The 26,910-nt window shown below is 35.5% G+C and overlaps 1 protein-coding gene and 1 long non-coding RNA gene across 7 annotated transcripts in view; one reads left to right on the forward strand and one right to left on the reverse strand.

The window, feature by feature from the left end:
• The window catches only part of LOC107033153 (uncharacterized), a 75,975-nt gene that overhangs the window by 35,628 nt on the left and 13,437 nt on the right, over positions 1-26,910 (forward strand). The gene's annotated exons all lie outside the window — the stretch shown is intronic.
• SLCO1C1 (solute carrier organic anion transporter family member 1C1) overlaps positions 9,738-26,910 on the reverse strand; it is a 46,059-nt gene continuing 28,886 nt past the window's right edge. For 2 of the 3 annotated variants that reach the window (XM_072954758.1, XM_006199916.4), the window contains 6 exons: positions 24,548-24,743; positions 20,922-21,087; positions 18,043-18,227; positions 16,453-16,517; positions 11,627-11,744; positions 9,738-10,098 (listed from right to left, as the gene is read on the reverse strand). In XM_072954758.1, coding sequence (XP_072810859.1) covers positions 9,876-10,098; positions 11,627-11,744; positions 16,453-16,517; positions 18,043-18,227; positions 20,922-21,087; positions 24,548-24,743 — 953 coding nt within the window. In that variant the 3' untranslated portion in view covers positions 9,738-9,875. Of the gene's footprint in view, positions 10,099-11,529; positions 11,745-16,452; positions 16,518-18,042; positions 18,228-20,921; positions 21,088-24,547; positions 24,744-26,910 lie in introns of all 3 variants that reach the window. The other variant, XM_072954756.1, reaches the window with a different exon arrangement.

Below are 26,910 nucleotides of genomic sequence, written 5' to 3' on the forward strand. Positions count from 1 at the left end.
GTACTGGGCCACCACCTGGTACTTTGGGGATGCTGTGAGGCTGTGGTCCAGGGAAGCTGACTCGAGGTGACTGAACTAAATTGTCACGGAGGAGAAGGAGGAAGAGTTAGCCAGGTCCTTGCTAAGGATGTGATGCTGCTGATCTGCGGAGCTAGTTAGAAATGCAGACTCTCAGGTCCTCACCCCAGAACCACTGAGTCACATCTGCATTTCAAACAAGATCCCCAGGTGATTCACAGAGTAAAATATGAGAAGCCCTGAGCTGGGTGGAAGGGTGAAAATAAAAGGAAAACGGAGAAAGTGTTTTCTAGGTAAAGAAAGTAGCAGGTCCGAACATTTAGGAAACTACAGTACAATGTGGCCAGAAGATCTAGTAAAGAATTAGCATTAGGGGTTATCTGGGAGATGGAATGAGGAGGTTGTCAGGGACCAGATCTTGAAAGGTCAGACTTTACCAAGGATGTCTGAGGCTGTCTGAAAATGCTGGAAGCCTGCTAGATGATTTTGAATAACAATATCACAAGCAGATTTCAATTTTAGATATATGGCATATATAAACATCACCAGATTTTCTATCAGACAAGAAAAAAATGACATAAGAAGTATCAACTTTGAAAAAGAGTCAAAATAATATTCTTTCACAGACTCTGATTACCCCCACCAAGAAACACCTAGAGAATCAATTGAACAACCTAAATTAATGATGAACTTTGGTAAAGAAGCCCAGTTACGATAGAAACATGAAGTGACTAACAGCTTTGCTAAATCTGTTACACATAAAATAAAACAAAAGATCTTAAATAATCTTTTAGAAAATAAAATAGAAAACATTCCAATCATATTAATGACACAAATGTTGAAGACTAAGTAATCTTAGAAATATTTGGTATGTGTATTTTTCAAAAAAACTATAAAATTTTACTGAGAAACACAAACCATATTCTTGATGGAAAGATTCAGAATTATAAAAATACCGGTTTCTAAGGTTTGTGCTAGGAGATTATGTGATATTGTGATTTATGATTAAAGCTCCTAAAACCATTGGAATTTCCTAAGTGATAAAAGTGATAAAGGTGAAAGAAGCATCTTTTGTTACTCATAACAAACCCCTTTCAACCACCTGAGTTTATGTTAATGAGGTAATTTTAGCAAAGTCCCTAAGGCTGAGGGGCTGGTTGCCAGGGAAACCAACTACTTGAAAAGCTGAAACTTTCAACTCCACCTCCACCCCACCGCCCGACCACCTCCAGGGAGGGGAGAGAGGCTGGAGACTGAGTTAATCGCTTATGGCCAATAACTTAACCATGCTTATTTAATAACCATCATTTTAAAAAACCCCACAAGGATGCATGGTTTCAGAGAACTTCCAGGTTGGTCAACATTTGGAAGAGCCAGAAGGGTGATGTACCTGGAAAGGACATGAAAACTTCCTGCCCCTTCCCACATACTTTGTCCTGCGCACCTCTTCTATCTGGCTGTTCCTGAGTTGGATCCTCTCAGTAGTTTATCAAGTCTTTGTAATGGAACAGGAGGCCTTTCCTGGGTAGACCCCTCCCCTATATCCACTGCTATAGCTCCTCTCTGAAGTACCCAGATAGTGGTATCTCAGGCATGTTTTCCGAGTTTTTCAAATGCTAAAACCTACCACCAAATGGAAGAAATTAACTACTTGATGATCTTGAGCACATGGCCCCCAGACCTTCTGGCACCCAAGGAATGGTCACCATCAACCAGAGAATTGTGCACAGCTGATCACATACCCTGGGGCGCCCCTCCCTCAGCTGACCTTTAAAAACGCTCAGCTGAAAACCTTCAGGGGTTTTTCTGAGCATGAGCCACTCTGTCTTCCTTGCTCGCCCTGCAATAAACCTTTCTCTGCTCCAAACTCCAATGTTTCAGTTTGGCCTCACGGTGAGTCCAGCACATGAACTTGCGTTCAGTAACATCTTCCTGAGTTCTGTGAACTGTCTGGGGCATGCCTTGTTTTATTGCATTTCTCAGATAATTGTGTTTTTTACAAGCTGACGTTTTGTGGCAACCCTGTGTCAAGCAAGTCTTTTGGCTGTTTTTCCAAGGGCATTGGCTCATTTTGTGTCTGTGTGTCACATTTTGGTGATTCTCAAAATATTTCAAACTTTTTTACTGTTTTGATCATCAGTGATCTTTCATGTTACTACCTACATATGACCTGCTGAAGGCTCAGGTTTGGTTAGCATATTTCTTAGCAATGTAAAGTATTTTTTAGAGTATACATGTATTTTTCAACATAATGCTGTTGCATACTAAATAGACTGTATTTGCTTTATTGTGGTGGTCTGGAATCGGAATCAAACTGTCTCCCGGGTTTGCCTGTATTGAACCTGTAAGGGTGCTTGTGGTGATCTTTGATTTATAGTCCAATGGTCAGAAGCAAATGTAGACTCTATAGAGAAGGGAGATATTTGATTGTATAAATTTTAAAAAATCTTTAAATAAAAAATCACATTAAACAAAATTTAATTTTACCCCTCTAATACGGGTTTAATTGTTTTCTCCCCAAACTCATATGTTAAAGCCCTAACACCCAGTACCTCAGAATGTTTTTGGAGATAGGGTTTTTAAAGAGGTGATTAAGTTAAAATGAAGCCATCAGAATGGGCATGAACCCAGTCAGTCTGGTGTCCTTATAAGGAGAAATTAGGACAGATAAAGAGACAAGGTTGTGCACACACAGAGAAAAGACCATGTGAACACAGTGAGAAGGCAGCCATCTGGGCAAGCCAAGAAGAGAGCCCTTAAAGCCTGCCAGACCTTGACCTTGGACCTCTAACCTCCAGACTGTCAGTAAATAAATTTCTGTTGTTTGAGTGTGTGGTACTTTGTTATGGCACCTCTAGCAAACTAATACAGCCCCCAATTTAGAAAAATAATTATTACACATGGGACACACTAATGGTAAATATCATTAATAAGGTAACTACCAAAATATAAATATGTAAGTAAGGCCATGAGCACAATCTATAAAAGAAGAGAGATGAGTAGTACACTTGTAAAAGTTTTAACTCGCTAGCAAAAGCATGAAAATCAGAACATTGAAATGGCCTTTTTTTAATTCATAAAATTGATGAATTAGTGAAGTTTGAGAAAAGCTGATCTTCCAAATGTTCATGTTAGGCTCTACTGCCTTTCCCGTTTGTAACGCCATTGGTCAACATGTTTGAAATATTCTATCTCTAGGAATCTATCTTAAAGAAATAGAGATAGGGAAAGGATGCCTGCATGAAATGTTGCTTGTAGATTTGTTTATTTAGCCAGAAGAAGATTTATAAAGTAAAAATATTAATAACTTGTCTTAAGTACATTATGAAAGAATTCCCTCAAAATAGTTAATTAATGCATTCATCACCTCACCTATTTATCTTTTTGTTGTTGTTATTGAGAACATTTAAGTTCTTCTCTTAGCAAATTTCAGTTAATATAATACAGTGTTATCAACTATAGTCACCATGTTATACATTAGCTCCTTAAACTTTATTCATCTTGTAGCTGGAAGTTTGTACTCTTACCAACCTGTCCCCCTACTTCCCCCATGATCCAGCCCCTGGTAATCACTTTTCTACTCTCTATTTCTACAAGTTTGATTTTTTTTTTTGGAAGATTCCACATACAGGTGATACCATGCAGTACTTGTCTTTTGCTGTCTGGTTTATTTCACTTAGCATATTGCCCTCAAGGTCCATCCATTTGTTACAAATGACAGGATTCTCTTTTTAATGGCTGAATAGTATTCCATTATAGATATGTATATGTATTCATTCATCTGTTGACAGGCACTTAAGTTGTTTTCATATCTTGTCTGTTGTGAATAATGCTGCAATGAATATGGAGTGCAGATATCTCTTTGAGAACTTGTTTTCACTTCCTTTGGATACATATCCAGAAGTGAATTTGCTGGATCATACGGTCGTTCTATTTTTAATTTTTTGAGGAACCTCCATACTGTTTTCCATAGTGGCTGTATCAATTTACATTCCCACCACAGTGGTTCTCTTTTCTCCACATCCCCTCCAATACTTATTATGTCTTGTCTTTTTGGCCATAAACATTCTAATAGGTATGAAGTAGTATGTCATTGTGGTTTTAATTTGCATTTCCCTGATGGTTAGTGATGTTAAGCATCTTTTCATGTATCTGTTAGCCATTTGTATATCTTCTTTGGAAAGTGTCTGTACTGATCCTATGCCCATTTTTGAATCTGATTTTTTTTTTTGTTATTGAGTTGTATGAGTTCTTTATATATTTTAGATATTCACCACTTACGTGATTTGCAAAAATTTTCTTCCCTTCCATAGGTTGCCTTTTTGTTCTGTTGAGGGTTACCTTTGCTGTACCGAAGCTTTTTAGTTTGATGCAGTCCCACTAATTTACTTTGGCTATGTTGCTTTTGCTTTTGGGGCAAATCTAAAAAACCATGCCAAGACTGATGTCAAGGAGCTTACTCTTACACAGAGAGAGTTAATAGACAGTATTTATTATCTGATTCTTGGAATTTTTAAGAGGAAAATAATATGAATATATATTTTTATAATTTTGGGGTAACCAATTGCAGAATATTTTTCAGGTTGCCAAAAAAGTGGCTGTAACTTCTATATTGCTAAGAAATAAAAGCAAAAGTATAGTACATATAGCATATGGAAGAATGAAAAGAAAACATAAGGGGAAAAGTTTAATAAAACAGTATTACAAAAATAAAACCAAACATCATGTGTGATCATTAAATACCTTATTAATAGACAGAATTTTAGATAAAGTAAAAATAAAATCCAGGTCTGTACTGTTAACAAATATCTAACCTTAAACAGAACACAGGAAATTTTTAAAAATAAAGGCAGAACCAAAGACATATCAAGTAAACACAATCAATAAAGGGAGCAGAAATGGCAATACTGATAAAGAAAATTAATTTACTTCAAATAAAATTCAATGAAAAATTTTTAAATAGTACAATAATAAAGTTTTAAAAATCAAATGTATACATTATAAGGATATAATAGTTAATGAAACACGACATTCAATTCTACAAATAAAAACATTTTAAAGGTGGAGGCAATTCGCAAAAACTCATTCAATTATAATTGGGAGATTTTGACATACTGTTGCTCTCAAGCTTTGAAAGAAAACGAAAGAAGTATCAGAAGATGTGAATGATACAATTAATTGGTTTGATTTGGTAAATATATATCTGGTATTATCCTCTATAATCAATGAATTTATTTTCAAAATCCAAACATTTTCGCAAATTGATGATTTCTTTGGCTTAAACCCTCGAATTTCCAAAAGGATAAATTGAATAGGTTGTGCTCCCTAATTATAAATACAATTAATCTAAAAATTAAAAGACATTTAAACTGAAATATCCAAACAGTGGGAAATTTTTAATTATTCTCCTTTTAGAGTAAACAGAAATTTTGACTTAAACAGAAAATCAAGGAATGTATTTGTAAACAGCTAAGAAAATAGCACTGATACTACAGCATGGCAAAACTTATGTATTATGAACAAAGCTGTACATTAAGTCATGTTAAAGTTTTCATTACTAAGCTAGAGCATACACGTTATCAGCCTACAAATCAAGAATTTAGGTAAAGATTTTTTTTAAAGCATACCTAAAGAAAGCAGAAGGAAGAAGTAATTAAAGTAAAACACGAAGATTAATCATTAGGTAGCAGGGAAACAGATTCCAAGTGGCATTTCTCTGAAAAGTCCAATGAAGTAAGTTCCTGACAAGCATAATATGCAAAAAAAGCAAACCCAAATACACAAAATTAAAAATGAGAAAAGATTGTAATAATTATCTTAGCTCATCTAAGTTTATAGTATTAAAAATATCTTTTAAAAGTCTAGATTTTTCTAGAAAATATATAAATGTTGACAGTTGAATCAGCAAGCAGATTTTTTTTAAAGCTACAATAATCAATAACTTTTCAAGATATTATTTCTCAAAAAGGCTAAAAACATTCCTTCAGTGTAAAAGGAGCTGATAATTCCTGTGCTATAAAATCTTATCCAGACATTTAAAAATGAAATCGTTTTCTTGACTAGAAGCTAAGTAAGACAGCAAAAAATTTTAAAAAGAGGACAAAATTGTGTTTTCCAAATACACTGTATTGAAAATTAATTAGGTTGAAGACCTGTTAATAAAACAGTGGATCTGATGCCAAATAAGTTTGTGATACACACTCCCTTTAGGAGATTGGCAATGTACGTCATCAAATTAAAGCATCTGAGAGATTCTGCAGTCAGATGGGAGCTGTCATTAACTCAGCATAGTCCAAAATTATTCAAACATAAAATAATTCTTTATATCACACTTATTAACATTTAAATATATTAATGTGCCTGCAATGCCTGGTTCACAGTAGGTCCTCATTAGATACGTTTTTCCCTCTTCATTTTTTCTAGCAGTGACATTTCATGACTTCAACAGTAGGTGGCATCAATCTTGATCATAACCACTCTGGCCTTCCCTAGATTGAATGGCTGTAGAGTTGACTAAAATTGTCATCATTCTTAACAGTGTAAAAGTAAAGGCACAGCTAAGAAAGGGAGATGAATGAGAGTTTGGAGACATAGACGGGAGGGGAGCCCTAAGATCTTCATTTTGCAAAGTGGAGAACATATGATATTGTTAATGTTTATTGAACAAGAAATGGAGGTACTGATGTGACATTTGAGGAACTCAAAACAGTGACTTCACTATGTACAGATTACCAGGGAAGAACAACAGGGGGTGAGTAAGTGACATTAGTTTAACCTATCAGAATAGAGAGTCAATTAACTTTACCCATGTTAGTAAATCAGGAAAATGGTATGTGCATAGTATGTAATGATAATGGAAATGACCATCAGAAAAACCAACCAACCAAACTGGTTAGAAGTAATTCCCTTTAAAGAACAGAAGGGAAGGTGGTGTGGAAGACTGTTACTTCTCACTTTAAATCACTTTGTACCATTTGATTTATTTTTAACCATGTGCATGCTTTAGTATGTTAAAACCTTTCTAATGTCTATGTACAAAATTGACTTTCAGCAAACTTAGGAGAAGACAACAATTTAAGATATAGATTAATACAAGCATAACATGGCTGTTTGTGATAAGCCTCAGCTGAAGTCTTGGCTTTACCAAATACTGTAATTTAGTGGCTTTGGAAGAGTCACTAAAACTCTCTAAGCTTCAGTTTCTTCCTCTAAGTATCAGTACTTACACCTGATACATAAGGTTATTTTGATCTTTGAAATTGAGACAATGTGTCTAAAGCACTTAGCACAAATAAAGAGAGTGCTTAATATTAATTGTACGTAATAGTTGTTACAACAATTATAAAAATTATTCTCAAATATATGTTACAGTCAACGTGTTCTTTCAATTTCCTTTTATGTCTGAGTGTATGCATTTATAGTAAGTGGAGATTTCTTAAATGCTCCTGGTCACAAAAGTCCTCCCAGCTGTTTTTAGAGGTTTCAGATTGTTTGTTTTTATTATCTACTTGAGAGGCATCATGATGCAATGGCAGAACCCAGCATTAGTTTGAACTACCTCCGCCTTGGGCCAAGTCATTCAATTTAAGTCACTCCATTTATACACTCATATTGCTGAAACGCTATCTGTCTGAAGGTTATAGTGAATCAGATGTTCATTCAAGGTGCTGGTCACCCCTTGGGCTCATGACTGTATAATAAGCAAATAAAGTGGCCCATTGAGTGTGCAGCAATCGTGGGTCCCACACATCTGTCAAGACCTTACCTCTGATGTTTGGCTCTGTGGTTGAGGGAATTTTTGACCTCTGAAATGGGGTTTGACTTGTCATAAAAAAAATTAATCATGTGCTTTCTGAGGCATAAAAAGCCTGCTTACTTCTGTCAAATGAATTTACTCATCTAAAATATCGAGGTTCCTTTTAGTAAATTCAATTTGCCACTAAATGATACTCTCATATGCCATACAACTGAATTTAGTATATATAATTCCATTGTTGATTAAAGATTATGCCTAAAAATATGCTTCCTTTTCATTGACAGTCAGTGCTTTTATGAAAAAAAAATCACTTAAATATCCTTTATGCCAAGTTTTATTTTTCAAGTTATTCAAGAGTACATTGGATAGGAGTCTGTTTAGAAATTTACTTGCAAAGAAGTTATTTTTCAGGATGTTGCTGCAAAAAGCTTTGAAAAAATAAAGAGGATGTGGGAGACAGGATGAGGAACTTGAATTTTAATTACATCTCCACAAAGGAAACTCTTGACTAGCGTACTCACTCAACCATTCAGTAAATATTTGTTATGGGCAGGGCTGATACTGAGATGACAAAAAAGGATTTCTGCCCACAAATTAGCACAGCAGCAGCAGGTCTGAAGTAGACCTGCTAGAAACAAAATGAGTCTATTTTAATTTTTTAAAAAATAGTAAAATATAAAATAATCTTGCATCACCAATTCAAATCAAATGACAAAACTAATACATATTTAAAGGAAATTTTCTCTGCCCTCCATCACCAGCCTTTCCATCTCCAGATTTTTTTTCTTTTTTTTTTTTTAATTCATATTCTCAGTACTGGTATATAAGGAAAAAAATGTTTAGACTGTAAACCCTTTTGTGTGTGCTATTTGATCCTTCCACTGTGTGAGTAAATTTGCATTTTTGAGCTGGACCTTCTTGTTGGACGTAGGCTCCCAAGAAATATCTCAGAAAGACTCCTTGTAGGGAGTGCCCTGTTTGTTTGTTCTATAAGCTGCCAAGAATTGTGGTCTAATTCTAGGACTCCACTGAGGGGGACTCTACCTAAGTCTGCTTTTCTTGCAAGGGCCAGGCCCCTCTTAAGGATGTAGCTGTGGTGGAGGAAGAAAAACCCAGAACCTAACAGAGCTGAAGGTTCACGATGACGGACTGCAGAACCCACTAGTTCTAGTCAGAACAGGACCAGGAAGCCAGGGAAGAGGAAATGCCTTGATTTCTTCAAGTTGCAGAGAAACAGAGAACTGTCTGGCAGGCTGTCCCAGTGGCAGCCCCCGCAGGCCCCATGACAGGTGCCAGGTAGAGCACCAAAAGCGACCACACCATCACTCAGCCTGTCACTCTGCATTCCTGTTATAACATCTAAGCTTATTGTAGACTTTCAGAAACTCAGCTTTCAAAGATGCTCTAGGACCATGTCATATGCATAAGACTGGAGTTTCTTACATACATTAAGATATGCAGTATTGTATTTATCAATTTTTTTTTACTCTGTGGAACTCACAGAAGGACAATAAATCATGTTAATATTAATTTTATTATTTTCCAACTATGGTCACTTAAACTCTCACACATAAAGTACATGTAATGAACTGGAGAAGAGCTAATTATCCAAAATTCAAATCCCCCAAGATCATTTGCCTCTATGCATTTCTGTATCAATTACTGTATTTCAAAACAAAAGAGGAGCTTAAGATAAAATATTCCTCCATTAAGGTGATATTTGAAGGAGGCTAAGACATGGTTTAACTTTTTTTTTCACATATTCTCTTACCCTGGACAAGTATCTCAGTTTAGTAATTACTTTACACATAGTCATTAAACTAGAGGGACAAGTTGTTCTACTTGGAATACAGCTAATATATCAATGGGTGCCAGCAAAATTAAGCAGAATGAGTAAATAATGTAAGGAATTTATTTATAACTTTACCCTCTACATCTTCTATAATGTAATTAATTGTATTTTTTATCAGGTACTTTACTTTGTTTTTGATCCTAGGTATTAGACATTTTTTGAAAGGAGAAAGGATTTATACCTTTTCATTAAAAATTTGTTTGCAGAATTTCCAGAAATTAGAAAACATGGCTTGAAGTCATCATTTTTCTAAAGCTGCGTTTCCTTGCCTGGCCAGTAGCTGGGTTGCAGCAAGTGATCACTTGTAGTAAAATTTTCCTTCCTGATTCTTGTAGACCCCGTTGTTCTTTCTCTCTTGGTTCTGAAGCTTCTATGTTTTGAGATATAATTTTTCTTTAAAGTGAAAAGTACTGCAGTGCTTAGGAAAATGGACATTGTGCCAAGCATCGTGGTTAGTCCCAGATACATGTGCCTAGAAGAGAGAATTTCAGTCTTAGTTACTGTGACTGTCCAACTTTAAATAAAATGTAACAGTAAAGTCATACCACTCAATAAATATCAATGTCAGTGAAATCAATCAATATCAATAAAATCATCATGAGAATGGTTTTAGATTCAGTGGCTAGAAAAGGCCTTTCTGTGAACATTCGATAGACTATTGAAGGCAGTGAGCTAATATAAAGCAATTTTTTAGTAGTCCCACCATTTTCAATTACTGCTAATTATATAATCAGTTCCATCCTCTCTGTAAATTATTCCCTAGACCAAGTGACTATATCTCTGTTTGCCCAGAACAGTCTCAGCTTATGCTAGTGTTGTCCCAGTGTAATTTTTAATAGTGCCCCCTTTCACTCTCAGAAGTATCCAGATTTGAATGATAAATTATGTGGTTACCCTACCCTCGAAACTTGCCCAAATTCACTGCAAGAAGCAATGTTAAGGGGAAGTCAGAACTCTCTGTAGAGTAGACTTAAGAACAAACCAGAGGTTTGAATCAGTTTCTTCCATGGGAAGACTTTAGTTCTACATTCTCTCATAAAACACGAAAGTTTGAAAGGACACATTGAATGATTCATGCTGGTTACCTTGTACTCAAACACTCATAGTCTCTCATTGAGTTACACTGTCTTTACATTAAAGTAAATAAAGCCTTAGTAAATGTGAATAAAGTGTAAATTTTTCTCATAGTTCAGGTCCCTTTCAAAGACCAAAATAAATTTCTCACATAACATCAAAGCCTGTTAAATCAAACGAACTTATCTGAGATGGTCGGCTCAGTTCACATCCAGCTTCCAGCTTATACGGTTCAGCACCAAGCTTATTTCTCTAGGGAGTACTCAGCTTGTACATTAAAAAAAAATCCTCCTTGCTTTTAAGCCATTGAAGCATTGCTTTAAGCAATAAGGGGACTAAATGTTTGATGAATTGAACTGAATGATACCACAGTGAAAAACCATGCCCCTCAACCCCATACACACTCACACACACAGAGAAAACCTTTTACTTTTATGCATTTCAAGTACTGGAATAATTGAACATCAGTTTGGCAAGAAAAGCCGGACAGATTTAGAGCCAAATCCAACTCTTGCCCAGGGGGATTATATCTGACGTAAATGGGACAGTTTGGCTCAGTTTGAAAAAGAATAGAATTAAACCCCAAATGTGACCTAAATTTAAATGCTTCTGAGTTTCACGGAATTACTCACTTGAGTGCATAAACTTTCAAAATTCTACTGTATTCTGAAATCTTGTGTCATATATTTTTCAAATGATTATTCATTTAAAATGGGAGTCAAGATTAAGAAATGGAGGGAAAAAAATGAAAAATCTTGCCAAGTAAATAATAATAGAATTACTCTATAAAACAGAACACACTTCTTTATTAGACTATCCTTTTGCTTACAAGCAATGAAACTCCACTAGGAGTTTTAGTGCCAGTTGCATTGTGCAAACCTGGAATGTTGTCACAGTGAGATGTGGGAACAAGTTTGATACAGTACCTAAAAGCATTTGAATCATATAATCTGCAGGATCCTCTACTTCCACATCTTTTAAATCCCCATTTGAGGCATGAAGTATCAATCAAAACTCCAAAATATACGGGAGCTGGGATTCCTGCTGTAAGAAAAACAGATAATTGCTACTAAACACATATGCATATCGTTTTGGCTAGTCTATAATGAATGATTGATTATCAAGAACCACATTCATTCCCAAAATTCCTGCATTGGAGATAACAGGGCATCTGTAGGAGACCAGAATATGCCACCCCAAAATACGCCTCTGGTATAAAGATTATTTTGAGCTGATTATTTTGAGAAACAGAAGACATAGGAGAAGCTCTGAAGACAGAGCTCAAGTTTCCCTTTTGTAAGGAAAATGTACATTTACAAAGGGAATCATTTGCAAGGGTCTGTCCTCTCTGTACCAGAAGGATTCCAGATTCAAGAAAGAAGTAAACGACCCTATTTTGCATAAAATCCTGTGAGCAAGAAGATCACTTAGATAACTATATCTAATGATCAATTTGGATTATTTGATGCCTTAAATAAAATTTCTCCCTATATCTATATCCAACTAAATAGATTATTTGCCCACCTAAAAACCTTTAGATGATAACTAACTACATTAGTTTTAATAATCTGAAGGTGGTCCTCAAGATTCCAAAATATTTGCCATCTTATGTTTTAAAATTTTCATGTCAAAGTTTCAAACATTTACAAAATTGGAGAGGATGATATAATGAAATCTCATATACCATCACTAACTTTAACAATAATTAATATTTTGCCATTCCTGTGTTGTCTGTCTCCAGTCCCACAGCTCAGCCCCCATCCAGAAACTTTTTTTTTTTTAATATTTTAAGAGATATCTCAGACATCATGTCATTTCCCTTAGATGTATTTTGGAACACATCTCTAACTGATGACATTTTAAAAGTATACCACTATGACATTTAACACATAACACATTTTATAATAATTCTTTAATCCTAACAAAAATCCACATTCAAATTTTCTGAATGTCTTCAAGGCATTGTTTTAGAGTTGCTTCAGTCTAATCAGGATTCAACCCAGATGAACACATTTAGTTGATGACTCTTTATAGCTGCTTCCTCCCCAACTTTTTTTTCATACTAATAATTTTTGAAGAAAAATTTATCTTGTAGAATGTGCCACAGTCTTTATTTGACTGATTGCTTCTTCACAGCATCGTTTAATTTGTTCCCCTGTCCTTCACGTTCCCAGTCACCCGGGAGCTAGCTCTTGCTTAGAGTCAGGCAGGAACAAGACACAGGTGGTTCTCTGTGTCCTGGACTGGGTCACATGCTTGATGCTCTTAGTAGTGTCAAAATGGGGCTGTGCCCTCCATTATCAAGTCTTTCATCCGTTTTCACCTATAGCTTTTAGCAAATCTCAATGAGGTTGCAAAACAAGGATTTTTTAAAAAGTTGTTATTCCTTGTGTACAAATCATTTAGGATTTTTCTATAAAAGAGAATTTTCCCTCATGACTATTTATTTGGTTACTTTGAAATACAATTGGTACAAAAACACACAAAAAAGGAAATATAATTAGTAGAGGGAAGGCAGGATAAAGGCTCTATTTTTCCCTTTATCAACTTTAAGAATAATGAATTGGTGTCCCAGTGTTCTCCAAAATTATTTAAGTATCATTACAAATTTATGTCTTCATATATATTCAGTGTATTTTAAGACACTGCAACTATTACAATTATTAATATACTATATGTTAATATAGTATATTATTTGTATTATATATTAATTAATATAATATTATTATATATTATTCTTACAGTAGTATTTTCAGGTTATCTCACCTGAAGCCAACTCCTCAGATATGTCCTGTGTCCTTCTAACATATCCCATTGATAGTTTTCTCACTATACCACACAAAAGTTGTCTCACAATCATCCTGTGCATTTTCTGCCCTAGACCTTGGTCACTTCTCCAAGGTGCTATGGCTTCTCTCTTGAGGAATGATATTTAGATACCACAGACTCATTGCTATAGGTGCTCTTTTCTCCTGGGTTACACAGAGTCTAGATTTTCCAGGAGACAGAGTTATAAAATACACATTGTTTAAAAATAAAACAATGTGAGTTCATATTAACACTTTAAATTTACATTAAGAAAGAGTTTTTCTTTAATTATTTATTTTGTGCTTTTGTCCCTTTTCCATTATGCTGAAAATACTGGTTCCTAGTAGTATTAACGTAATATCTTACTGTATCTTAAAATGTATAATAGTTTCAAGATAACAATACCAAAGTTAGTATTAATGACAAGACTATAAAATGTAGTGAAGCTATGGGGATTTAGTAATAATTCTATTTTTATGTAGTAGTTAAAAGTTTTTTTCTGTACGGTTATATCACCTATATAATATATAGTTAGTTTTGGTTTGTTTTAAAAATTTCTTTGGTTCTCTTAATTTAATCATTTTAAATTATATGAAATCTTGGCATGATTTCAAATTGAAAATTATACAACAGTTACATTTACAAAGTCTCATTTCCATCCTGTTCTGTCTCCCTTCTTTCCTTTCTTCCCTAGCGGCAACCTTTTTAAAAATTATTTGTTTTTAGTTTATGCTTCCATTGTGTCTTTGTTAAAACAAGAGCAAATACCTTTGTGTGTGTGTGTATAATATTTCCACTTTTCTATACTTACTCCAAATGCATCATATGATAAACATTGCTCTACATTTTGCTTTCTTTCACTTAGTAGCATATCCTGGAGATCACTTGGTATTATCAACTGAATCACGTCCCTCCAAAATTCGTATGTTGAAGCCCTAACCCCCAATGTGACTGCATGTAGCAACAAATTAATTAAGGAGATAATTACGGTTAAATGAGGTCATAAGGGTGGGACCCTAAACTGATAGGACTGGTGTCCTCATAAGAAGAGAAAGAGACACCAAAGATCTCTCTCACTCTCCACACGCGCACGGAGGAAAGGTCATATGAAGGCACAGTGAGAAGGTGGCCATCTACAAATCAGGCAGAGAGGTCTCCCTAGACACCAACCCTACTGGCATTGTGATCTGAATTTCACACTGTTCAGAACTATGAGAAACTAGATTTCTGTTTTTAAGCCCCTCAGTCCAGGGTGTTCTGTTATGGCACCAAGTACTGACAAGTAAACTTGGTAACATTAGAGAGAGAGATTTCCTCATTTGTACTCACAGCTGCATAGTATTCCATTATGTGGGTTTTCTATAGTTCATGTAACCCATCTCATACTGGTGGGCATTTAGACTGCCTGCAGTCTTTTGCTATTATAAATAATGCCACAGTGATTGGACGTCCCTAAGATTAGACATACTTCATCCTTTTGCCAGCAAATTTTTGGGACCACTTCATAGAAGAGGGATTGCTAGGTCAAAAGAAAATCTATATGTAAATTTTATTAATTTTTGCCAAATACCCCCTCCATAAATAGTATAATTTTCACAACAGCAATGTATAACTTTATTTTCTATTTGTACTATAATACATGATGAACAACATTTGGCAATTTGCCAATCTGTTAAGTAAGAATCGGTATCTTAGTAATAGTTTTAATCATACTCTTCTTATTATGAACGGCCTTAACCATCTTTTTATATATTAAGAGGTATTTACATTTATTTTTCCATGAAATGATTGCTTTTATTTTTTACCCCCTTTTCCCTTTGGTGTTGGTCTTTTTGTTCGCAGCATTTAGGAGCTTTATAATAAGGGTATTAGCCCCTTGTCTGTTATACAGATTGAAAAACAATTGTTCCCAGTTTTTCATTTGCCTTGTAGTATTTTTGTAATTTTCAAGTACATTTTTATTTTTATGGAATCAACTTCATGAATATTTATTTTACTTGAGATCTTTTTTCACACTCCAGGTTATATCTATGTTTCCCAAAGCTGTAGACTAATTCCAGCCAGGGATGTACTTTAAGCTCAATAGTCTGACATTTTTCTACATAATCTCTGATTTCATGTTGTTGAATTAGAGCTAGCCATGATGGCATAAATCTCCATTTTTGTTTTTTCCCGGTTTTATCAGGATTATGTTATGTCTTCACTTATATCCATTTTATAGCAAGGTCTATCTAAGCCACATTTATTTAAAGCTCTGGATTTGTTTTTCTCCCAGGTAATCACTCTTTGTCAAACTACAGTGGAATATTTATGATTGTTTCACTTTCATCTTTAGAATATAAACTCTGCAATAAAGTTTATCTGACTTACTCACTCTGTTTTCTGTGTGTTGTAACAAATGAATATTGAAATGTATGGTAGTCAGAAAAAAAAATTCCAATTACGTTTGAAAAATCATGGCCTCAAATCTACACTGTTTTGATTGTTTGAGTCTTATCTTTCTACCAAATGACATATCGTAGCACTGAGAGTAGCTCAAAAGAATTCCTTCCACTGAATAACTGAAAAAAATATATTTAGACTTCAGCTTTTCTTAATGATTCATTTTTTGCTTTCCTCTCAAAGGGCTTTTTCATAACAGCTTTGGATTTTTGGACACTTTACCAGTGCTGGACGAGACAAGACTGTTAAATAAGCAATGTCATTCTCATAAAATCACTTTATCATGGGTATAGCATTGGTCCTCAAATTTTCTGGAAAGAGGGAAGAGAGAAGTAAAGGAATGAGGGAAGGAAGGAAGAAATGAAGGAAGAAAATATAAAAAAACAGGATCCTAACTGCCTATATCATTGAGTTATGTGTAATAATTCTGTAAAAATATTTAGAAAAGTATTCAAAATACACTTGTGATGGCTACTGTAATTCAAGGACAGAGTATACTTACCAAGAACTCTTACTGCTAATGTGTAGATACCCAGGGCAAAAGACTTAAGTTGTGGCTTAATGCACCTATAAACAACAAAAGCACTATTACAAAAAATTTAGTTCATTAAAGCAAATAGTAATATCAGTAATAATATACTGAACACACATGAAATGATGTTAGAATTCAAGTAGCATTGATGGAGGATCCACTACAGTTTCAGCACAAGGGAGGCAAATTATGTAAAAGCCATGGTCCACTGTATTCAATTCATCAAGGATTTTTATAGTTAATATTTCTAAAAGATAAACCACCCTTACTAGACATATTCAAATGGTGTTGAGTAAAGTAAAATCACGTTTAATCAGTGAAATAACTAAGATTGACAAGAAAACAAATTCTAAGATGTTGTAAGAATTTGAGGTACAATAAAAGATTAATAACCTATAAAATAGGCGGGTTTTAGTCTGAAAAAGCTCAAGACCATATTGATCTGAGTTGATACAGTCAGAATCACTGTGGCATGCTAAGTGTTTTTGCTCAGTAGTGGGGACCTGAATTTACCAGCCAAGTACAAGGATACCTAAAATAACAAGAGCATTCTTAATATGACTATGTAGCTTTAACTGGTGGGTTAGCCTGTAGATTTTAATTGTAATAATCATGAGGATAATAACTGTTGAGTCTTAACCGTGGTAATAAGTTCCTCATTTAGTCTCTGCTTTGAAAGAGTCAAAAATTACAGTTTTCTCCTTCAAACAAAGGACATTTCCTTCTGACATCAAAATAAAGCATGGTTCATTTGAGGGACTGGTGGAGAGGGAAATTCTTCTGGTAGCCTGGTTGATCTCGTAGCTGATTATTCACTTGGCCCAGGTAACTACTTGGCACAATATAAAACAATGTTGAATAAATAGGTAACCAAGAAGAATCCTGGTCTGGTCTGCGGACTCTGGGGCAGTTCTTTTCCACAAACCCATGCTCCCATTTGAGAACACCAGTATCACATGTTCTCCTTAAACGCTTTTATTAAAAAACAGATTTGTGGATGTTAGGTCCTATTTTCTGCTGAGCTTTCCTGATCAATTTCTATCATGTAAACTGTGGGAAATTAAAGATATTTGCAATATTTATTTCATATTATTCATATTGAATATTAGTTTCATTCTAGAAAAACTTAATATTCATCCTTTGATATATGAATTAATTTAAAAATCACCTAATTCATCTCATAAAAGATTGGTTTCCAACAAAATTTGATTTTTCATGCTTAATTTATCCAAATTTGTCATATTTTTAGGTTATTTTCAACAGTTGTATAAGAGGAATATTTGCAACACTAATCAATTAGGAGGAAAAATTCATCACTGAGAATACTTATTACAAAGCTAATATTAAAATTTGAGTTTATATAGATTTTTTGTAGAGATCTATAAGAGAGTCAGTAAAAAGTGTTCAAGTGTAAATTATATTACGATCGAGAAACTTCTGTTCAACCACATTTTTGTATAAAAATGATAATGATTCCACAGAATAGAATTTGAAGTCATTGCTCTGAATGATTACAGTATGTCTTATATTAAAATTGGGGCAGGGAGAATCCATGTTCACCTCAGAAGCAATATATATCCAGGTATGCCGCCTAGAGACAAAGTATAGGACGTGATGACTGAAATGATAAGGAAATATAGAAACATTTTGGGACATCCATTATCTTTTTGACATCTTCCCACCATGCCTGAAGAATTTCCTGATTTTGAGGCTGCAATTCCCACACAGGTGCAGTTGTGAAATATCTGAAATGCAGCAGGGAAAAATCCAATTATTGAGGTAACTTTTAAATAAAATTAAAGAGAAATACTTATTTTTAAAGACTTTTACAGTATAATATACATTTATTATATAAAAATGGGGAGATATGCTTTTATTTTTCTGTGTTAAGAGTTTATCAAGCGAAATGGAATCTGGAGATAACATTTCCATATCCAAAGAGCAGATGGTTTACAAACTATTGATCCTACAGAACAATCTCGGAGCAAATCCCACCAAATCTAACAGCACCTTATCTTCTCTACTACTTCTAAGTCTAAGCCGCCGTTTTTTTCTTGCCTTGATTATTGCAAAAACATCTTTCTATTCTAACCCAGCTATAGTCTGTTTCCCACAGTAGCCAAAGTGAGCCTTTAAAAATGGCAGTCATGTTGCATCACCATTCTCAACCTTCCAATGGCTTCTCATTGTACGTGTCTAAAATCCTACATCCTTTTAACGGCTTACACACCATCCATGAGGCAGCTCCTGAATCCCGCTCTCATCTCATCACTCAGTGGTCTTCCCCCTCTCCCTCTACTTCAGCTACACACATGGGTTCCCACTGCCACGGTGAGTTCCCACTGCCATGGTGAGTTTACCCAGGCCTCATGGCCTTTCTGTTTCCTCTGCTGGGCAGTTCTGGAGAGTTCCATGGCTAGAACACACACTTCAGGTCTCTGCTCAGATATTTCATTAAAGGGAGCCTCTGACCACCCACTCAAAATAAAACCTCAGAGGGGAGGGAATACAGCTCAGTGGTAGAGCTCATGCTTAGCATGCACCAGGTCCTGGGTTCAATCCCCAGTACCTCTGTTAATAAACAAACAAACAATCAAACAAACAAACAAACCTAATTACCTCCTCCTGCCAAAAAAAAGCAAAAAACAATATGATACTTCCACTAAAAATAATAGGACACTTCCATCTCTCCACACTTTTCTTCTAACTTACATTTTCCTCGCAGTGCTTATTCCTTCTTCTCAGATTATATAATCATTTCATTTTAAACTGCATATCGCCACTAAAATGTAACCTCTGGCAGAAACTCTGCTTTGTCATCAAGGTCCATCTAAGCCTATCAAGAGGCCCTCACTTTAGGCGCTCAATAAAAATGTATTAAATGTGCACAATTTGAAGATATGACAGAATTTATAGTGGTCATGAGAGGGAAAAAAATCTGAGTAATAAAACTCAACTAAATCATGGAGAGGCAACTTTCATAAGCACTCATCAGTTTCTTTCTGTAAATTTCATGTATGAATGTGTATATATATGATGAGTTGTCATTTTTATTACAGAAGAACTTGTAAATTTTTTGATAAAAAAATGAAGTAAAAATGGCACTTCTTTTTCAAGGAAGAGAAGCAATACAGGTTTGTGTGTATGTATATTTTTTAACTGTCAGCTAAACAGCTTTGAATCCTTACTTGGCCCCACTAGATATGGCAGTTAAGGCAGGTCCCTTGTATCTCAGTGCTTCAGTTCTCATGTGAGGCAACTAAGTAAAATAATATGCAGTCACTCGAGGATCATGATGTTTAGGTGCAATTTTGTTTTTAAAGCACCTCAATCAGTCCCTGGAATGGAGTGTTTTCAGTAAATGAAAACTCTGCTTAAGGAAAACCTTCAAGCAGTTTGGGCCAAAGAGTAGTGGCCAAAGTTGGGGAGGAGGGAAAGGAAAGGGGAAAAGGAAGAAGAGGGAGGAAGGGCAAAAACTCAGATTTCAGATGGGTGGGTGGTTGTATGCATTGTTGCTAGAGACCAATCCTTTCTCCTCTGAATAAAATAATAACAAACAGAGAAAAATTTAACAAGCATGAATCTGTGTCTACAGAAGTGTTTGCCTAAGCATTCTTATCTAGTTGATAAGAATATGTAAATAGATGTGTGGTTTCATTTTCAGCCCTTAAGGGCTGTCAGTTACTGGCACATTTCATCAGCCAGGAGTAGAAAGCCATCTGACCACTGTACCGTATACACAGCGAGCATAAGGAAGAGTCTATGTTTGGGACAAGGATCTAAAGGTGTGATTCGGAGTATGAGTCTGCTAATGATTCGAGAACATAATATCCTTCACAGTTGGTTTCCTACCTATTTCCAACCTCTTCTTCCTCTTACACCTTACAGGAACCCTTCATTCTAGCCACCTACTCTTTTCACCCTGACATGAATTGGCTTGATAGCTCTGGCAGAGCTGTCCCAGAACCATTAACCTCCTCACAATTGGCTTCTTGACCCCTAGGTCTAAACCTTTTGGGCTAGACTTCCTAACACTGGCCTCTATTTTTCCTCTCCCTAAAACCTCCAAGGACCACCGGTCATGGGTTCAGGAGAGATGGATGCCAATGCAAATGTCTTTATATGATCTTATAACTGAGACTTTCACATTTTAGGGTAATACTCCTTATAAGCAAAATGAGAGACCCAGATTTCATAATTGCAGAGTTCCTCCAACCTGTTTGATTATTCTAATTCTTACCCTAATTTTTCCAACAGTTCTAGTTCTACTAGTGAGGCTTCTATTCCCTGTCTCCACACGAAAGAACAAGGGGCAGAGTAAGAGTCAGGGACTCTACCAGTGTTGTCTGCTCCTGGGTTGGTCCCTGGGCCCCCATAGGGTTGTATAGTTACGCATTGTCACAGGGCCATGGGCACACAGTTTAGAAAAGATTTCTTACAGTAGTCTTTCCACTCCCGGTGGAGGTTTGACAACCAGCAAGACAAGCCGATGCATACGTGATTCCATTTTCACCACACATGGGTTCCCATTTTGTCTCTGAACATTTGCATCTTGAGTTGCAATCTGAAAAGAGAGCTCGTTCATGATAAGAGACAGGTTTGGTTCTGAAAAGAAATGTAATGGTATAAAATATTACCTCTTAGTAGGCAGCACCCTAATATTTTCAAAAATCAATATTCTTGAGTGATACAAATGGCACTGCCAACGAAGTTTGCTTTTGGGAGACAATTGTCATCAGAAATGTCAGCTTCTGATCATTAAATGTGAATCCACTAGTAAACAGCTTTCCCTTGAAAGTTATCTTTAGAGGTTTACAGCTTCACATCATATCCAGTTCTTGGCTAATGGCTTTTACTAACATCTACTGAGAAGTCATCTAGGAATACATCATCCTTTTCTCTTCCCTAATTTTTCTTCTTTTTAAAATTGAAGTATAGTTGATTTACAATGTTGTGTTAGTTTCAGGCATACAACAAAGTTATTCAGTTATATATTTGTATATTCTTTTTCAGATTATGTTCCATAGTAGGTTATTATAACATATTGAATATAGTTCCTTGTGGTTCTTATTGTTTATCTATTTAAAATATAGTAGTGCATATATGTTAATCCAGAACTCCTAATGTATCCCTTCCCCCTCACATTCCCCCTTTGATAACCATAGTTTGTTTTCTATGTCTGAGTCTGTTTCTGGTTTGTAAATAAGTTTATTTGTATCTGTTTTTTTAGATTCCACATACAGTGATATCATATGATATTTGTCTTTCTCTGTCTAACTTACTTTATTTAATATGATAACCTCTAAGTACATCTATGTTGCTGCAAATAGCATTATTTCATTCTTGTTTATGGCTGAGTCCATTGTATGTATACACCACATCTTCTTTATCCAGTCATCTATTGGTGGACATTTAGGTTACTTCAATGTCTTAGCTATTATAAATAGTGCTGTTATGAGCATTGGGGTGCATGTATCTTTTCAAATTAGAATTTCCTCTAGATATATGCCCAGGAATGGGATTGCTGGATCATAGGGTAACTCTATTCTTAGTTCTTTGAGGAACTTCCATATTGTTCTCCATAGTGGCTGCACCAATTCACATTCCCACCAGCAGTGAAGGAGGTTTCCCTAAGGCATCAATTTTTAACTGACACGATTTTGCAGTATCTGAAAGTATAAATACGGGTCTCTGCAAGCCTAGAATCAGGCCATTACAGATACCATAGGGCTGAGCATAGAAAGTTAGAGCTGAAAGAACCTATGCAGCTTCTCATTGGCAGATCAGGAAAGTCAGGTCCAAGGTAGGCAGACAATTTGTTCAAATTCACAGTGTTTGTGAGTGACAAACCCATAATTAGAACCTTCCAGGCCTCTGGATTCTAAATTCTTATCTTGCATCAGACTTACTCTCATCATTACAGAAGAAAGATTTCTTCTGTTACCATATCTAAAACTTGCCTATAGTGTTCCTGGTGAATGTCCAGAACCAAAACAGCTTTGTGGAACAGAGAAACTCTGGATAACCCCTGGAGAGCATGTTGTATTGTATAAAGCCAATTATTTTTTTATTACTTAGGATAAGTTAAAATGATCACTTAGAGCAATTTTGAAGCAGAAATTAATTGCATACATGTTTTATGAAGGATGTTTTGACAGTATAGTCATTATTTAAAATTTTAATTGTAAGATGAGTTTTATCAAATATGCCAGAATGCTTAATACTCAAATAAGATTTTTCTTTCAAAATAGTCATGCTGGGAGGGGAGAGATTTTCCCTGTGATGTTGTCATTTCTTTGGCTGCTTCCAATAACAAAGCTGCCCTTAAAGGTTAAATCTTTGCCATTGTTGAGAATATGGAAAGCAATTTCAAAAGAGGAGCTTTAAACAATGATAGCATTATTGCAGCGTAGTTATAGTCTTACAAAGTGACTGCTTTCAAGGGCTAGTACTCACCCAGTGAGTATATTATTTTTATTTGTTTAAAAATATTTGATCTTTTATCATGTGAGTTTAGTTTTAATGTAAACCTCAAAATTTTGCTGTCCATTTATGTGTTTGCTTCTGGCTTTGAGACAGCATAATGTTTTAGAAAGAATATTATACTTTGAGGAAACAAACTGACCTTTCTAAGCCCAGTTCCCTTTAAACGAGGATAATAAAACTTATCTCAAAAAAAGGTATCTGAAGCTAGAAGTGAGATAATAAAAGCTAAGGTATTTTCTAAATTGCAAAATATAAAACACTTTACCACTGTCCATCCACCGTGAGGATCATAGAGACAGTGAAAAATGGCCCAGGGCTTCTACTCTCTCCAGAATCTTCTTGCAGTTTCTGTTTACGACTGACATTCTTAATCTGCATTGCTGACTGTTGCCAAGGCAACACTACACTCAGTTGAGTCTAACATCACTTTGATAACTCCTAGAAGTAACGGTATATGAACTTTGCATTCACTAATTTTCCTGGACATTTTAGATGGCAAAGTGTATAACTGATGTTCACTTAAAGCAGGAGAAACCAGGTTAAAGTGATGGAGATTGGAACATGGACACAAGACCAGTAGATACGTGTGGAAGGAAGCACAGGAAGGGAGCTGGAGAACGAGCAGTAAGCAAGAGGCAGCTGAACCATCAGGAAACAGAATATGGTGTCTGGAGTGTTGGCCACAGGCAGTCAGGCAGATACAACAGGGAGTTTGGCCTGGAAACCACAGCAGCTCAATAATTTTTTTTAAAAAAATAGTATATAGCTAGGTGGAAGAATGAAGACAGCTGCCTCTGGGAACACATGCTTGGAGGTAGAGTGATAGCAAGGACTCTTAAAAGGAAAGGGAAAGTAGTTTCTTCAAGATCCAGCCTTTAGACTCTGGAAACTAAATAATCTAATCGCCCATCCCATTCAGGATGGCTTAGGTCTGAAAGCATCAGTAAATATTCTTTCAGAGAACCTCAGAGAGCTAAGGAGAGTTGGCATGTGGGTCACTGGATTTTGGGATATCCATTCTCTTCTGAAACTTCACTTGATTTGAATAGGAGAGACTATAAAGGGTGGCACAGAGACCATTCTGGTCACCCAGGTGATCAAAGAAAAAAATATAGAATTGTTTCCATGTAGGGCTCATCTGTTTTGTGCCAGGTAAGTTCTAATCACTTTCATGCGTGTTACCTTGCTTTTGCCTTACAAAACCTTAAAAGGCAGTTATTATTTCTATTTTTCAAATGGGAAAATTGAGGCTAAATAACGCATACAATGTCACTTCACTAAAAATGGGCAAAGGCAATTTTTAAGGTCTGTATTTTCCACTGTCATGTTGCTTCCCTAAAGTAAGATGTGGATTTTTTTTATATTTCTCTAACACATTCAGATTCAAAGACAGGAAAGATTTTGGTGACAATAACAGCTTCTGTGTCATGAGCATTTTCCACTATTCCACAATAAAACAATAATTTCTTTTCATATTTATGATACTTAAAAATTAAACTATCTTATTTTGGAACTCTGTCGATAATTAACTTGATTGAACAAGCCCATCTCCTCAGATTAACTCAGTAAGTGAACATACCCTTGGTAGGAGACGGTTAGTCCTGCCACATCAGAGTTTTCACAGCCCAAAGCGAACAGGGAAAGGAATAGGAGGTACCCAAGGACAGATGATCCCAAGTAGAGTTTTGCGGCTCCACACACGCTGATTCTGAATTTTTTCATAACTATCCCCCCAGAGAATATTCCAAGGGCCACTGCAGGTATGTTGATAAGCCCTGAGGAAAAAGAAAAATACATCATTTTGTGAATCTCTAAAGGAAATCTGAGTACACTCACACAAGCTTTCCAAGGGATTACACAAAACTGTACAACAGTTTCTGGCATATCATTAGACTACTTGGTCAATTTAAGTTATAGAAATACTCAGTCACTATCATCTAGGTTTTAGATGAATGATAGGACCACTGTCAGACTCAGAGTTCTCTTTATGACAAGTGTCTATCTAGCACAGAGTTTGAAATCAATAAACACCAATTGAATCAATTAATCAGTGTCTTTCTGGTCTAATCCCAGGATTAACATATACTCAAGTGGCAAATAGGTGATGTTCTAATGTTCTTTAAGATTGTGCATGAAAGAATAATAGGCACATGGACTATTGCAAATAATAAAAAACTAGCCTTGATTCTATTTTCTAGCCCCCTCCTCAAATTTGTTTTTATTGACCCAGCCTCGTAGTTTGCTATCCTTTCTACCATTAACAGTAACAGTAACAACTTCAACTTCTTCTTCTTCTCCTTCTCCTTCCTTCTCCTTCCTTCCTCCTCTTCTTTCTTCTTCCTTCTTCCTTCTTCCTTCTTCTTTCTTCTTCTTCTTCTTCTTCCTTCTTCCTCTTCTTCTTCCTTCTTCCTTCTTCCTTCTTCTTCTTCCTTCTTCTTTCTCCTTCTCCTTCTCCTTCTCCTTCTCCTTCTCCTTCTTCTTCTTCTTCTTCTTCTTCTTCTTCTTCTTCCTTCTTCCTTCTTCCTTCTTCCTTCTTCCTTCTTCTTCCTTCTTCTTTCTTCTTTCTTCTTCTTTCTTCTTCCTTCTGCTTCTTCTGCTGCTTCTTCTCCTCCTCTGCCTCTTCCTCCTCTTCCTCCCCTTCCTTCCATTCCTCCTCTTCCTCCTCCTCCTCTTCCTCCCCTTCCTTCTTTCCTCCTCCTCCTCATTAGACAACTTTCATATTTGTTATTTGCTTACAATGTTCTAGTCACTCAGCTAAGCACTTGATAGAATATCTATTACATCTACTCTTCACTACAGCCTTAGGATATAAGCATATTATTTATCCTCATTTCAAAGAGCAGTTTATTCATGGTTGTGCTTAGTAAGTGGAAAAGCCAAATTTGAATCCAGGAAGTCTGAGATCAAGTTTCATGCTTTCAATCACTATGTTAAACTGCCTCTCCGTCAAGGAATTTGAGGGTTTTCTTGATAAATAGATGTGCAGCCTCACTAGTAGTCAAATAAATGTGACTTAAAAACAACACTAGAAAGAAATCCAACAAAGTGGTTGAGAGTTTGGAGTTCAGGGACTCAGTTGCATGGGTTTGGATCTCAGTTCTACAACTTAGTAGCTGTGTCAGTGCAGGTAATTCTCTGAACTTCTCTAAACTTGTCTCCTCCCATATAATACGGAACTAATAATAGCGTTGAGGGGATTAAATGATATGAAAAGCACAATATTACTGGCACAAAATATCATTCAATTAAGTTATTAACATTTCTATCCATAAGATTTAAAAAGAGGAAAATACTGGGATGGGGAAGTGGAATACCTCTGTGTTAGGAAAGATGGGGAAAGAGGTTCTTTGGAAAGAGTCCATTGGTTGGACTGTAAATTGGTAAATAACTGTACAGTAAGGCAATCAGGCACTTAATGGTAAAGAACTTCTCTGTGAATTAGAATTTATGTTTCATATTATGTACTCATCTGTCACTGATGTCCACATTATCGTGAGGTTTTGAGATAACACATTTCTTTCAAATAATAAAAGGGGTGAAGTTTGTAGAAATTTTGGCCAGCAAACAAGGTTCATATATGAGCTTAAGCATTGGTAAGGTAAACAACAATTATAAGTATCCTGTCTCTGACTCACACTGCAATTTGACTGTTAAAAATCAAAAACACATCTAGTGATGATGACATGCAAACTAACATCCTTCCTTTCTTCCTTTTCTTTCTTTCTTTTTATATTTGTATATCTAGTCTCCTAACTAAGTTTCATAGACTCTAAAATATCAAATATTTAGTGATCTTTGGCTAGCAATTACATTATTTTAAAAATGTTTTCACCATGGGTTGATAGATGATTTTTAAAAGGGCATTTTGTTTCGTCTCTTTTGAGTTGACTATACATTAAGTTAACATTAAAATGATCACATTAGAAATCAACTCACCTTGAA

Source organism: Vicugna pacos, chromosome 34, assembly GCF_048564905.1.
Source record: "Vicugna pacos chromosome 34, VicPac4, whole genome shotgun sequence".
In the NCBI taxonomy this organism is placed as follows: domain Eukaryota; kingdom Metazoa; phylum Chordata; class Mammalia; order Artiodactyla; family Camelidae; genus Vicugna; species Vicugna pacos.